A 16,300-nucleotide genomic window follows, 5' to 3' on the forward strand; every position below is an offset into this window, starting at 1 on the left:
ATGACACCTCCTTTCTTAGGTATGAGAAACTGTTTTTGCTTCAGTGGGAAAACAAATGAATGGATTTCCCCCTATCTCTTGCCTATCTTCAGTGCAATATTTATGGTTAATTAGAGGCTAAGGGAGAGAAATTTTGAGGGAGACCCCTGTTAAAATATGGTCAGCCCATCGCTGATCCATACTCTCTCAAAACAAAGTTAGTAGAGAGCTGTCTAAACTTTTGTATGATCAAACATCAGATAAAAAGACATTCCCTTTATAAGCATAAACAAAGCCTAGATAAATTTCCTCCCTTACTTATCTCAGAAGAAATCAAGAAAAACCATCTTCCCCACTCCCCATACTATCCTCTTTGTCCTCCTTTTATACACAGCAGCTGAGGCTGCTAGACTGACAAGCTCGGCTGCATCTGCTCCTCAGCTCCCTTTACCCCTTCACAGTCTTATTCCAAATCTCCGCAGCTCTGACAGAGAAAACAGTGGCTTGGTCTTTGCTGTACCTGGGCAACAGCAGCTCAAATGTCTAGAGACCTTGCTAGACAATGTACCTCATCATAGCTGATAATGCTTCCTAAATAGCAGTGGTCTCTTGACAGGTGTACAGCTGAAGGAACTGAATGCTTGATTGTGGATCACAGTGAATCAGTCCCTTTTATCCTTTTTAATTTTCTGTATCCTGTCCTAAGGGTGCCATTCTGGTTTTCATAGATGTCACATCATTAACTGACATGATTCTTCACTTGAACTATCAGTTTTAAGTTGTTCTGATCTTATAAAGTGAGAAGCTCTAAATTCTGTCTTTTGCTTTCTCTATCCACTGTCTCTCTCTCTCTCTCTCTCTCTCTCTCTCTCACTCACACACACAGGTGTTCTCTTCACATGTAATATATTTCTTCCTTCCCACCATCTCCTTTTCTTTTTCAAATTCAAAATGTATTTGGCACCAGGTTTCCCTACTCCATCAGTAGTGATTTGGCACTTTCTTGGTTCCTGGCTGCCTGCATGGTGTTTTCCTTTAAGCTGCTGATTCAGATCCAAGAGAGAGAATGCAGATGGGAGTTGCATCAGTTGTCAGGGCCACCTGAACCCAGACAAGAATATCAAGGAACAATGATGGATCATGTAATGGGCTCCTACAATGCATGTATTTAGTTAAGTACTGATCCAAGGGAGGTAGTAGGACTGAATGTATCCACACAGAGCTCCACTTTGCATTTGCTTTGTCAATCACCCTTAGCCCCTACATGTTCAAAATGCTGTCTATACAATACCTAATAAATAAGTATTATTATACCCATTTCACAGAGAGGTAAACTAAGACAGGAAGATCAAGGAACTTGCATGAGACCATTTAGTCAACAGGAGTTGCTAAATCCCACAAAGTGCTGAATACTGTGACCCTGATCCAGCAAAACACTTAAACAGTCACATGCTTAAAAAATAAAGTGTGTGTTCATTCTCATGAAACTACTCGTGTACTTAAAGTAAACATGGGATAATTGCATTGGGGTTACAGTGCTCACTAATCTAGCCCTGGTGCATTCAAACTCAGTGCTTCCTCACTCTCTACACTAGACTCATTCCTCCTGGCCATGTTGCCTACCCTCTGCTCTGGTAATCTCAAGAGAGGATTCAGTTTAAATCAGCAGTTTCACAGCACTCTATGGAGCTGTTCTCACAACCTTTCTGCACTTGTTAGTTTTTGCTTAGCTGTGATCTGCAGTTACCATATCCTCAGATATTTGAAGAAAGATTTTATTCACATCTGTAGAAAGAACTCTTTCCAGATACTGATTCTGCAGGGTGCTGAGCACTCTCAGCCTCCATTAAAGACAGTAGGAGTTGAGGGCACTATTTCCCAGAGGTGATGCTCAGCATCTGGACAGGACCAAATCCAGAATCATTTTGTTGACAATTTTCAACTATATTAAGGAAAAAATCTATGTTTGAATTTTTCACTGTGTTGCCGTTGTTTAACTGCTCTGCAAAACAATCTGGGCAGGGAGACATTTGGACAGTGTATATACATGCGTTGATTTTTCTTCTATTTGATACATGTAGGATAGCCCCTTGTTGCCATAAATTGCACAAACATGCAGTGACTAGTATTGAAAGCAAATATCTGATGGGATGTTCAGGTTTTGAAGATCCAGCCTATTGGATTCTAGCAGCTGTCACTGCCATACAAATGCATTCTGCATGTAAAGTATGCACATCAGATGCATGTGCAAGTCCCAGAAAAGGAAACATGAAGAATGAACATTAAATATGTAATTTTGTTTACTTAGGATGATGTGGTGATGGGAACCCTGACAGTGAGAGAAAATTTCCAGTTTTCAGCAGCACTTCGGCTACCCACATCTGTGAAGGAAAGGGAAAAGAAGGAACGAATTGACCAGATCATCAAGGAACTGGGTTTGACTAAAGTGGCAGATTCCAAGGTAAACTGTCATATTATGGTGCTCAATTAATGGCAAATATTAAATAATTTTAGATGATAAAATAGCTCCACTTTAGCAGGGGTGTTTTTGATTTAGTGGCTTATTCCAATACCAGAAGACCTGATAAACTCCAGCACAGCTGCCTGTTCTCATAGTATCAATGAAGATAAAGGCTTGTTACTTCTGTGCCTATCCTTAAACTATCAGACACAGGACAGTGGTTACCAGAAGGAGGAAAGCAGGTGACCCAAGTGTCATGAAGAAACGTAGATTTCAGGGTGAAAACTTTTAAAGGGGGGTGGGGAGGGGCTTCTTTCTGCAACTTTCAGAGTTGCTCTATTGCCTTACACAATGTCAATCATTGAATCCATAGTCATAATATAATCACCCAGAACTTTCCCAGAAGTTAATGTGCTGTTAAAGGCATTGAATGTTCTTTCTTGAATACTTTGAAGTCAGACAAAATGACACAAGCTGCTTGTTTTGCACTAGGTTGGCACCCAGTTCATTCGTGGGGTTTCTGGGGGAGAGAGAAAACGGACCAATATTGGAATGGAACTCATTACTGACCCTGCAGTCTTGTTCTTAGATGAACCAACTACTGGATTAGATGCCAGCACTGCCAATGCTGTCTTGCTGCTCCTGAAAAGGTGACTGCAATGGAATCACTGGGAAAGAACCAGCTTTGACAGAAATGCACTCCATAGATCTGCTGTTAAAATGTGGTTAGAATGGTTAACGTGTAGTTACTATATTGCTGGGCTTATTTTATTCCTTTTTGTACCTTGCACTGGATTCTTGAACAACAGGTTGAACTGTGTTTATTTACTGATTTGTATTGGAAGGAATTTGAAAGAAGAAAACTCCACACAGAGCACAGACATTTGATACCTCTATTATTTTCCACTTTACATTCAGGATGTCAAAGCAGGGGAAAACAATAATATTTTCCATCCATCAGCCCCGGTACTCCATATTCAGATTGTTTGACAACCTGACATTACTGGCTGCAGGAAGAATGCTGTACCATGGCCCTGCTCAGAATGCCATTGAATACTTCAAATCTATTGGTGAGCTTTCTTCTGGAGCTTCAGTCACAAAAGTGGACACGGAAAGGAACTTGCTCAAAATGCAGTTGTTTTGAAAAGTGACTCAGTAAAAATGACTCTTGAATCATGGGATTCAATGGTTAATGTGCCTTATTGTTTCCTATACCAAAACATGATTTTTTTTAATATAACAGTAACATTAATGCAAAGTTGAAAAACCAATCACTCACAAATCGAAAAATGCAGAGTTGAGGATGAAGGCTAAACCTTAACTGTTACCTTCTGTGCTTATTAGTAATTACTTTAAAAGTAAAAAGTAATGCATGTTATATCATAGTATTTAGTTTTGTTATATGAATTGTACACTAACGCCCCAATTCAGTAAAACTCTTAAGCACTTTACCCATAGATATGTGGGTTCAGTAAATCCAAATGATTAAACCTGCCATAAGGAGAAGCAGAAAAATGTCTTATCAATAAGTCTATTAGTACCAGCTGATAGGTCAAATTAGAATTAGCAACAACAGACATGCAGTTAGATTTGGAAGGGCTTATTTGTTAGTTGACACCTTTGGATATTTTGAATTCTTACAGCTTTCCATTGTGGTGTAAGATAGTACTCACCATAAGTAAGGGTATCATAGTCTGGCCTATGGTATATTACCTCAAATGCTTTTCCATACATGTTACAATGTGTAGAATGACTTGCTTTAGAGAACTAACATTGTTTCTCTGCAGGTTATGAATGTGAGCCATACAACAATCCTGCTGATTTTTTTCTGGATGTCATTAATGGAGACTCAACTGCTGTGGCATCAAGCAAGGCTGATGTTGATCTAGGTATAAAACTGAAGTTCTTCATACAGTAAGAAGCTGATTTGCAGGGTGACAAAATGTGTTTTGGATTTAACCACTCTGACTCTTTCCTCAAACAGTAAGGACTGCTCTGCCAATGACTTCAATAGCAAAACTCTCATTGTCTTTCATGAAAACCAGATCCAGTGCCCTGTTGTGATACAGTAGTGCCAAAAACCAAAATTGTAAAACTTTGTAACTATATGCTTTGCACGTGTACTTAATGCATACAATATTTGTCACGTTATTGGACTGATTTTGTTTTTCCATTTCTGCAATGGTAGTTTGTTGCTCATAAATTCAGCTGAGGTAATCAATCATTAGTATCACTTTCTTCCAGGACTGGACCATAGGTGGTTATTGTAATCACATTAACACTACTATAGATTGTTCTACTACAACCCCATGTAAGGATTGATTCTTTTTAAACACAACAAAATTATACAGTGCATGGCCCGCTCTACACACAGACTCTGTACAGCTATAAACTATTTTAGTTAGGGATGTGATTTTAAAAAATGAAATAACTATATTGGTACAACTCTTAGTGTGGATGCGGTTACTCTAGTATAAAGATTACTTATAGTAGCATAGTTTATTCCTGTATGTAAAGATGAACAAACTGTATATGGGTGTAAGTACTTTTATACCAATATAACTGCATCCACGCTCTAGGGCACTGTACCACTTAACTATGCCACTGTGATTAAAGCAGTACAGCTTTTGTGCGCAGACAACCCCTAACTTTTGTGAGGAAAAGGTTATTTAAGGAATGATTGGCTGTGAGACCCTTCATTCCATGTGGTAAATCTTTGTTACTGAGAGTAAAATTTCTCATTTGCAGGGAGTCCATTTTCCCTTTTGACAGCCTGATCCAAAAGTGACATCAAGGGAAAGACTCTCATGGAGTTCAATAGGTTTTGGATCAGGCCCTATATGCACACATGCTGTAAGAGGAAAACATATCGCTAAAGAATGAAGAGACTCAATCAAGGTTGCAGAATGATCCCTACACAGTATTGGAAGAGTTCCTCAGGGACTCTCCTTTGCTTTCTGTTGAATTAAAGTAATTGCTAGTGGTTTTTTTTGCCCTAAACTAAAAAATGAATATTGTAATTTTCAGAGACTATAACAAACAAGTGCCTGATTCTGCTTCATTGAATTCAACTGGAGCTTTACCATTGACTCCAATGAGTGCAGGATCAAGCTCCAGATGAGGAAGGCGAGTCCCCCGACACCAAAGACCTATATTGTAACAATCCAGAATGGAATTAATCACAAAACAAAAAACAAAAAAGCGCAAAAATAATAAAAGCTGGGGTGTTTTCAATACCCATAAATAAATCTGAGTGATAGCACATTAGTGACATTTCTGCACTATAATATAAAAATGAATTCACCATTGGCCAGGTGTAACTGATTTAATAATGGTTTGTTTAAACCATTATTAAAGTACCAATTCTGCTGCACATTGTAGATAAAATATAAAATCTTTAATGGCTAACTTTGGCCTATAAGATCTGGAGAAATCCCCCCCTCCGCCCATGCAATTCTTGTGTTTTATCATTCTAATCATGAATTATTTAGAAGATTTATTTATTTATTTATTGAGTCTTTCACACTTGGTGGATTTGAGAAACCAAAATTAATGCAATGCTTTCAAACTGATATAGATTAACCGATTCTGGTGAACAGGCAGATACAGCCGTAAATTGTATTGTCTGGTCGACAACACAGGGACAGATTCTCTCTGGCACTGGAGGTGCCCAGTATTTTGTATCTCATATTTCTAGACTGAGTGGAATGTGTTAATTTATAAATTATAATGGCCTATTTAGTTATCTCATTGCTTAGTAACCAAAACTCTAGCATAACACTGTGGGCTTGATTGCTGGAGAATTACTTTTTTCTGTGAATTCAATAAAAGTAACCAAATATTTTTTCTCTTTAACCTGAAGATAACATTGAAGAACACATCAACCGTGATAAGACTTTGGCAGAGACGTTAGCAGAGCACTATTCCAGTTCCACCTACTACAGAGAAACAAAAGCAGTATTACAGAACATTTCTTTGGAGAATAAAAAGAAAGTGAAGACAATTTTCAGACAAATTACGTATACCACTTCCTTCTTTCATCAGCTCAAGTGGGTGTCGAAACGCACATTTAAAAACTTGATAGGCAACCCTCAAGCCTCCGTAGCTCAGGTAATCATAGTTAATATAACAGTTGTAAGTTCAATTTGATTTAGAGACCATTTATATCTGAAGATGGGCTAGGCACAATTTTGCACCTGCAAATTATTGGGCCTAAAATTTGCAACTAAAATAGGGGTCAGTATCTGAAAATCTGTGCCTTAAAATACTAGGCTAAATGATCCCAAATAATCAGCGTGACACAGATATGCAACAATTTATTAACTTACATTACCAATGTTTTAAGTGTTTGGGGCCTGAGTCTCCTCACACTTATGTCATTAACGACACAATTCTACCACACTGACTCACAACAAGTAGTACCTTATCCTGCAAGTAGTTCCCTGCAACCACGACACAGTACACTGAGAAGTTGATCCTCAGAATCTCATCCTCACCTCTGATCTGTGCACTATGCAAGTCATCTGTACGCCAGGATCCGGCCCACTGCGTTCTTTTTTTTAACAAAGGGAAAGTAAATTAACTCAACATATAATTACGTCCTAGTAGCTGAGACAAAGACAGAGTCTCATGGTCTCCTAATATATAGGCAACTTCACATAAAGTTGAAATGGCTGCACCTGAGGACCATGATATGTTATGTAAAATATATGTAATGCAAAACATAGATTGGATGTAGTATGTCTTAAAGAAGGGGAAGCATATTCCATAGTGCAGAGTCTATATGACCTTCTTAACATTGCATTTTTGGAAATTCAGCACAGTATAATAATGTTCATGGATTTTTAAAATCGACAAGTTGCCTTTAAATAAAGAATTTGTTACTGATTTCTTCTGGGGAATAAGAAATTAGGAAATAACATTTATCGGCTTGATCCTGAGGTACTTAATCCAGCAACACTCCCTTTTGAATTTTATTTGAGTAATACGAGAGGAGATCGAACCCTTGACAACAGTTGTCCACTATCACTGTTATAAATTATCTGGATTAAGAAAAAAACATCTTGAGTAAAATAAAATCAATAGCAAAGGGGAAATCTGTTCAGAATCCATCCAGTTAAAAGGCTTTGTGTGTGTATCTATATCTGTATGTTGATAGTATGGATATCTCAAATAATTGCATTGCAAAAGCTTGACCTTGTGACAAGAATTATGCTTACAAAAGCTTTCTAATATTCCAGGATTAATGGTTCTGACTTTTTTCTCACAATCTTTTCTATCTCCCAAACCTCATTAGGAATGGATTTCAAACACAGTCTATAAATGGTACACAGTTCATTAAGCCACGTTTGCTAATCCTCTCCAAATTGGTCTTGATATGATCCTTTTTTCCCCCACTACAATTGGCTTAGTGGCTGAATTATCCCTGACATTTGGTCCTTTCGGCAGGTTCTTAATGATACGGTACCACGTATCAATGCTTTACAGTGTTAAGACTTATGCATCCCTCATGCTTAACCATGACTGAACTGCCTGATACCATCATTTTTGCTGAGATTTTCTTCACTTCTACTTAGTCTTAAAAAATTGTGACATACAGATTTAATCATCCAGATTATATCACTGGATTCACTGATAATTTTGCTATTGAAAAAAATTCCAAGTTGCATGTTTCTATTTACACAGAGCCAGATTCTGATACACTACTTATGTTGAGTAGCATTTACTGCGTGAGTAGAGTTCTGTTTAGTGCAAAGCTGTAAGAATCTGGCCCTTAGGCTTAAATCCTGCCCTTCTTTAGAGCAAAAAGGGTACCAGCAGCTCCAAACGGACAATCCACAAAAGTCAGCATGCTAGGTGAGTTCAGAGCTGCCTAAACTAGCCAATGGGAGATACTGACCAGAGGCGGGAGTCCTCCCCTCTCTGGGAGATAGGCACCTAAATCCAGGACGCAGGGAAGGGCCTAGCTCCATACAGAAACCCAAAAGTGGGCACCCATTATCTAGAGTCAGTCAGCTTAGCTATCTAAGGCATTTCTTGTGGAAATAGTTAGGTACCTGCTTCACACCACCCAGAAACAGCCACTGGAGGAAGTGGAGATGGTGCTACTTTATAAGTTTCAGTCCACTGATTAGAACACTCACTTGAGATGTGGGAGACCCATGTTCAAATCCTCCTTCTCTGCCAGAGAGGGAGAAAGGATTTGAACAGCAGTCTCCCACCTCTCAGAAGGGTGCTCTAAATACTGAGCTATGGAATATTCTGAGGTGGGCTCCCTCAATCTCTCTTGCTGAAGCTGTTCCACTGTGGATAAAAAATTAAAGTGTGATTAGGGCAGGGAAACTGGACCTGGGTAGGTTCCCTAATCGCTGAGTCATTCGCCCCACTCCTTTTCTGGCCTAATGATTGCTCCACTATGCATAAATACTTAAATAGTCATAGTCTGGGATTTAGGCATCTAAGTGCATTTGTGGATCCCACGGCGAGTTTTTGCATGCTCTAGACGAGGGTTAGGCAACCTATGGCACATGTGCCAAAGGCAGGGCCAGCTCCAGGCACCAGCTAAAGAAACAGGTGCGTGGGGCAGCCAATACCAAGGGGCAGCACTCGGGCCGCTATTGGGATGGTACATCCGGGTCTTCGGCAGCAATTCGGCAGCGGGTCTCTCAGTCCTCTTTGGAGAAAACGACCAGCTGCTGAATTGCTGCCAAAGAGTGGAGCAGCGCGATCGTGCTGCCGGGTTTTTTTTTGGCCACTTGGGGTGGCAGAAAACCTGGAGCTGGCCCTGGCCAAAGCGGCACACGAGCTGATTTTAGCACCACTCACACTGCCTGGGTCCTGGCCACCGGTCCAGGGGGCTCTTCATTTTAATCTAATTTTAAATGAAGCTTCTTAAACCTTTTAAAAACCTTATTTACTTTACATTCAATAGTTATATATTATAAACTTCTAGAAAGAGGCCTTCTAAAAACATTAAAATGTATTACTGGCACACAAAACCTTAAATTAGGTGAATAAATGAAAGACTCGGTACACCACTTCTGAAAGGTTGCCAACCGCTGCTCTAGATCTTCTCCATCTTCTCATCTCTTATCACCCTCTATCTAGGTACCATGAGTACATTTCTTTTCCATCTGTATTCACCACCTAAATATTTTATGTAGTTTTTGCAATTTTGAACTTTAAAAAAATGTTCATTACAATACAAATTTAGATTGTAGTTCTCTTTGTTAATTATGTATTTTATTTTATTTTAGCTATGTGTTACAATTTTCCTGGGACTAGTTGTAGGTGCCATTTTCTTTGGGATAAAAGATGATGTTACCGGTGTACAAAACAGGTTAGTCAACTCAGGGAGCGAATCTTAACGGGGCTGACAAAACCTTGCTGTTACCATCATAAGATAATGAACACTTTTGAGGCTGAAAATGAACTTTTCTTGTCTTTTGAGAGATACCATAACTACCACTTTAGAACAAATGCATACCTGTAAATCATAAATTGCAGAATAAGCGCCGGTCCTGCCATGAGCTCTATGTGGCTAGATCCCTTCGCCAGCATGAAGCTCATTGCAGACTCAAGGCCTAAGGACCCATTTCTGCAACCTTCACTCATGTTGTCTACTACCTTGTGCAAGTAGTCCTGGTGAAATCAGTGGGGCTACTTGCATAGTAAGGTACTCTTCACAGCAAGTAAGGGTAGCAGCACTGGATCCTAAGTTTGCAGTGAAAGATTCCTGAAAATTTTACAAAATATTCAAAATGCATAACTGTACATTAACCACTTCAACAATTAAACAAACAGTATCTGGAAAGACTTCCCTGAGGTAAAATTCAAGGGCCAAATTTTTCAGACTTTAGTTGCCTGAAGTTAAGCACTAAAGCCCTGATTCTGCAAGCACTTATACGCGTGCTTAACTTTACAGAGGTGAACCTAAAAAGGTTACTTTAATGTGTATATGACTGGGGCCTAAATTTCTATTTGGTACCTAAATAAAAGTGGCCTAATTACCAGAAGAATTGAACATCTGCAACTGTGGGAGCTGTTGGTAGTCAGTACCTCTTAAAATCTGACTACTTTTATTAAAGTGTCTCAGAATGTGTGTATGCCAAGGGCTTAAATTTGGCATCCATAGTTGACAATTTTGGCTTTTCATTTTAGCATCTCCAGTTGCTCATAATTTTCTCAAATTCCTTGTAGACTCAAATTTTTGATCTCATATTTGTGCTCAGTCTGAAGGTGATTTAAACAAAGTATTGAGTAAAGTCAGTCAAATCATTTTTCATTCATTTCATTCTGACAAGCAACAGATGTTACCTACATATTCCAGTCATAAACATTGAACTCAGCTAGCTCAAGATTTGCTAAAGCTTCAGTCTTAGGGCCAAACCTGTTTCCGTTGACGTTAATGGAAGTTTTACCATTAACTTAACCAGGAGTGGGCTGAGTCCCTTAACTTGCTTAGTAGATCCCACTGAAACTTAAAAAATTATACAACTATGAAGAAAAGTGGTTTAGCAGTTTGAATGAAGATGGTTTAAAACTTTTCTACTTATTTTCCCAAGCCTATTTTAAGGACACATTTATTCAGGATTCATGTGCTAATGACATCTCACTTAATGACGCCTTGCTTCTCTGGTGATAAGTTATTAAATGTTGTGAACTAGTTGAGTAAGTCAACAAGACAAAAAAAAGCATAATAAAATATACTTTGTCCATTTATATTTTGTAAAGAAATCTTAGTTATATAAATCCATCCTACAGTTTACACCTTTAAATCTCAACTGAGAAATAAGGAGAGAGACAGACAATTTGTGTATGAATTATGGAGTATGTGGAGTAGCAAAGCACATACTAGTGAATGCCAGTAGTTCTTTGGAAGAGTTTAGACATGGTCTATTGTAAAAACTACTGAAGCTATATTAAAAATAACTGAATAAAGCACCTATGTAGCTGATTTAATAAGTGTAAATATTTGCTTTACCATAGAATTGGAGCAATGTTCTTCGTGACCACCAACCAGTGTTTCAGCAGTATTTCAGCTATTGAACTTTTTATTGTGGAAAAAAAGATATTTATGTAAGTAAAGCTTGATGTAATGGGTAACATTCCCTATTGTTAGCGATGCTTATTCAACTGCTAGTCTTTTTTGTTGCCTTACTAAACTGTCATCTAGATTTGACAATTTTGTTATTCAGACTGGTCAAATTATTCACTGCAAGTAATATTCACTGCAAACATTTTTTTAAATCCTGTTTATGAGTTGTTTGCAAACCAGTCACCATTTCTTTGGATGGTTTTGTCCATTAATTCTAATAGTTTGGATAAATACTATTCACACTGTGAGTTGTTTGTGAACTATTCACTTCTGTTACCAGAATCATATGGAGTTGATACCAATTGGATACTTGGAACTTTACAGGCTTTATGAGTCACAAAATGAGAGAATTACATATTTCTGTAGGTTAAGTGTATTTTGATGATGTAAGATGTACACTAAAGACAGAGGTTTGTGTACAGCAATATGCATGTATATTTGCATATGTAATTATCAAAATTATAATGACATCTCATTGGCCATTTGCATGTGTAATTACAGTATGTGCACATGTAGTCTTATTTTTCCATCTGGAATTGCATGCATGACTTATCAAAACCTGTCCATATGTGAAAATGATTTGATTGCTTTATAATTGATATAATCTGTAATATGTTGTATGTATTTCTGTGTTCTAGACATGAATATATCAGTGGGTACTACAGAGTGTCTGTATACTTCATCTCAAAGCTAATGGCTGATCTAATACCCATGAGGACTTTACCAAGCGTCATCTTCACCTGTATAATTTATTTCATGTTAGGCAAGTGCCCTATTCACAAGCTGTATTAAAACTAAAAAGAACATTGCTTCAGAACCAACAATGTACACTCATTTTATGCCTGTCAATCATTTCAGGTATCCAGGAGTAGGTTGGGTCAAATCTTCCTTCTTCCACTTTAAAAAAAAATCATTTTCTCTGTTTAAACTCCATGTACCAATGTGGCATCATTTCTCTTGCTTGGTGACTGAAATGTCATGAGATTGCCATCGGTGCTGCTATGCAATTTGCTGGACTGGGCACACTTGCAAAGTTTCAAGCACTCTTGTCATAGTCTGTGATATGGCCCATCTGCACTTTTATTGGAAACAGGGGTTTAAGCATCATTCCTAGATGGTTCCATCTCACTAGTTTCCATGCCATTATCTTTTCTTTTAGTGACTTTTAATCATTCTAGCACAAAATACTTTTCATTACATTTGGCCTCCTGTAAAAGAAAAGTATGATTATAAAAACTCAAGGTCCTGGGAACTGATATTAGCCTGTTCTTTTCAGTTCTTTCCCCTGGTAGTAAGGACAATTTTAAAATTACAGACATCCATTTTAGACCATTCATACAATTTCAAACACCATGCCTGCTACACATTTCAGGAAGGTTAGACTGAAATATTTAATGGAGCAAGAAATTCAGACAAGAAACTTTCATTATGTTTCAAAACTTAATAAAGAATTAATAATAAGATGTTAGCAGACCAAGGTGCTGGAACTAGGGGTTCTGGGGGTACTGCCGCACCCCCGGCTTGAAGTGATTTTCATTATATACAGGTTTACAGCTTAGTTCAATGGCTCTCAGCACCTCCACTATACAAATTGTTCCAGCACCACTGTCAACAGAATGCAAGTACAGAACAAAAATCATCCCTTGCTCTAGTCTGTGTTTTTCCCTTAAAGAAACGAGACATTATGGCACTATTAGGATATACAGACTACAGAGAGAATGTTTACGTGGCTGTGAAACAGGGGCGATTCAGAAACTAATGCCTAATCTACAGCTGCCAACAACCCCTGACTCATGGGAGTCCCATCCCCAATGGAAACGGGTGAAATAATTTTGGATGTTTATTGCGTGTGATCTACTGCTGTATGGAGTGAGGCATTAGCTGCTTCTTGTTCAGTTTTTCTGTGGTGATAACTTGAGCCCTTAGTGAATCAGGAAGTCTCCTCTTTTATCTTGGCTTGGCTGAGACATATTACAGCTTTTTCTCCCTCCATTTCATTGAAAAAGTCCATTACAATCCCCCATCTCCTTCCACAAATACTGTATAAACATCAGTTCTTTTCTAGACAAAATCCCTAGTCTTTGTGCCCATGGGAGTCTGAACTCCCTTTCCCCAACCGGCAAGGCAGAGGAATTTGGGACACCGATCCTCGGGCCTTACAGCCAGTGATCCAAAGTGTACGGAGTGGTGATGTAAAGAAGGCAGATTTCCTTGAATCAGTCCTCCCACAAAATTTATTCTAATAAGTGGGGCCAACTACATATATTAAGATAGTACACATTGACTATGGTACAAGCTCTGACAAAATTATACCAACAGCTTTCTTGTTCTGCTCCCTAAGGTTTGAAGCCAAGAGCAGATTCCTTCTTTATAATGATGTTTTCTCTTATGATGGTATCCTACACGGCCACTGCTATGGCGCTAGCGATTGCAACAGGACAGAATGTGGTGGCTGTAGCTAATCTACTCATGACCATCACGTTTGTTTTTATGATTGTGAGTAGCATTATTATGGTTTTATTTATTTTGACGTAAACCCAAGCAGCTGTGAAGTTCAGAGCCAGATTGAGATCTCAATTTGAATTCTGCAAAAAGATCAAGAATCTGGGGCTTTCATGTTACACTTTGTCCCTGTACATACATTAACCAAAATTCCAAAGTTCAGGCTTGTTTCTGAACTTCTCCAGAAGTTTGGGGTTAAGGTGGGTTTTGGATCTGATGTTCTAGTTAGGGCCAAGTTTTAGTGATAAATATAATGGGGAAGAACTGGGAAGGGCTAAGAGTGGATGTGGCATGGTGCCACAGCTAAGAGTGGATGTGGCATGGTGCATGATGCTCCATCTGCTCTGCAACTAGTGCATAGTTCCCTGTAAAACTGTTGCAGCCAGCATGATTTAGAGAGGACCTTAGCTGATCCAGGGCTGGGGGAGCTGAGAGGTGGCTTAGACTCACATTTCCACTGCTCTCCTCAGCTGAACCAAGGATAAAGTCCCTTAAATTATGAGACCACTAACTTTCTAACCATTAACAAGGAAACCAACTATCTATTAATAGGCCACATACAAAAGAGATTTGAGTTGGCTGCAGTGCAGTGTGGATAGAAGCATGACCAGTTTTCCACGCGGGGAAATGCCTCATTGGACAGCAATCTTAGGGCCACTTGAGGAAAACTTTACCCGAACACTCTCAGTGTGGCTCTTCAAAAGTGCCTGTCTGCCTTGTTTTTGTCTAGTTGCCATAGAGAAGCAAAGGCAGAGTTTGGAGACTAGAAAATACAATTTCATATTCTTCTTTGAATGATTGCTAATATCCATTCCAGTTAGGTGTGCGCGCCGTGCGTGCATGCTCGTCGGAAGATTTTTACCCTAGCAACACTGGTGGGTCAGTAGGGTCGCCCCCTGGAGTGGCGCCGCCATGGCGCCAGATATATACCCCTGCTGACCCGACCGCTCCTCAGTTATTTCTTACCACCTGTGTCGGTCGTTGGAATAGTGGAGCGCGGCTTAGCTGTCCTCCACTTCCCTAGCTTCTCCTTGTTCATTCGATATCTTTGTTGTACATAGTTGACTTAGTCTATAGTGTAATTAGTTTTATAGTTATTAGATAGTTAGTGTACATAGTTTAGCGGGGTTTGGGCATTAGCCCTTCCCCGCACCTGGTGCCGGGGCCCATGCCCGGTTCACTGGGGTTCAAACCGTGTTCGACCTGTAAAAAGCCGATGCCCACGAGCGAGCCCCACGACTCTTGCCTAAAGTGCCTCGGGGAATCGCACATCTCAGATAAGTGCCGCATTTGTAAGGCTTTTAAGCCACGGACAAAAAAGGAGAGGGATTTTCGCTTGAAGATTCTCCTTATGGAGGCAGCCCTGAACCCTCCATCCTCGGCAACGAGCACTGACAGCGCTTCTCCGGCACCGGACCGTGCCGGCTCCGCCAAGACACCTTGGCACCGGCCTTCTCCGGCACAGAGACCTGATTGGAGGCCCTCTGCTTCCTCCACGCCTTCAACGCAGACTCACCCTTGTTCGGACTGCCCAGCACCTACTCCTGCTGTGGTACCGACGAGTGTGGTATCCTTGACTCCGGTCCTGAGAGGGCCATCGAGTCCGGTCCTTGAGAGCTCTATGCCGAGGCCTGTGGTTGAGCTTACGGTCCCTTCCACACCGGAAACATTCTCCTCAGCCAGGGACCTTATAGCGATGACTGAGTCTACTCTGCCTCAACCCCCAGCACTGCCGGTGTGGGTACTACATTCCAGAGGCAAGCCAGCCACTATGAGACCTCCTTCACTGGAATCGGCAAGCCGGCACCGATCTCGATCCAGGTCCCGGCACCACTCGTGGTCTCATGGACGGTCCCGGTCTAGACGCTGTTCGCAGTCCCAGCACCGCTCACCTAGGCGGTACCGATCGTACTCATGGCACAGATCCACTTCTCGTCCTGCTCGGTACTCTCGGTACCGCTCCGGTTCTAGGCACCGCTCCAGGCACCGAGACTCTTGCAGCCGATCCCGCCGCAGACCGTCGACCTCCTGGCACTGCGCTGGTTGCAGGTCCCAGTCTCGTTCTCGGCACCGATATGACTCCCGGTACCGATCCCCGGCACCAAGATCTCCAGCGACGAGAGCAAAGGACTCATACCAGGCTCGCTTGGCTCCTCCCTGGCCATCCTGACACCCATCCGTGTTTTCTCAAGCGGATAGTGCATACGCCCCAGACACCGACATGCCTGCTGCATTATTCCATGAGCTTCAGCCTCAAGATC

The 16,300-nt window shown here is 40.3% G+C and overlaps 1 protein-coding gene across 6 annotated transcripts in view; it reads left to right on the plus strand.

Annotated features, from left to right (window-relative positions):
• The window catches only part of LOC115652608 (ATP-binding cassette sub-family G member 2-like), a 43,994-nt gene that overhangs the window by 17,065 nt on the left and 10,629 nt on the right, over positions 1–16,300 (plus strand). For 4 of the 6 annotated variants that reach the window (XR_004000694.1, XM_030564884.1, XM_030564881.1 and 1 more), the window contains 9 exons: positions 2,288–2,440; positions 2,933–3,090; positions 3,359–3,510; positions 4,228–4,329; positions 6,303–6,550; positions 9,697–9,779; positions 11,429–11,518; positions 12,176–12,300; positions 13,879–14,033. Coding sequence is in view for 4 of the 6 variants with exons in the window: in XM_030564884.1 (XP_030420744.1) it covers positions 2,288–2,440; positions 2,933–3,090; positions 3,359–3,510; positions 4,228–4,329; positions 6,303–6,550; positions 9,697–9,779; positions 11,429–11,518; positions 12,176–12,300; positions 13,879–14,033 (1,266 nt within the window). In the remaining 2 variants the exon portion in view is untranslated. The remainder of the gene's footprint in view (positions 1–2,287; positions 2,441–2,932; positions 3,091–3,358; positions 3,511–4,227; positions 4,330–6,302; positions 6,551–9,696; positions 9,780–11,428; positions 11,519–12,175; positions 12,301–13,878; positions 14,034–16,300) is intronic. The other 2 variants (XR_004000695.1, XM_030564886.1) reach the window with 1 other exon arrangement.

The sequence above is a fragment of the Gopherus evgoodei genome, chromosome 5 (assembly GCF_007399415.2).
Source record: "Gopherus evgoodei ecotype Sinaloan lineage chromosome 5, rGopEvg1_v1.p, whole genome shotgun sequence".
NCBI lineage: Eukaryota > Metazoa > Chordata > Testudines > Testudinidae > Gopherus > Gopherus evgoodei.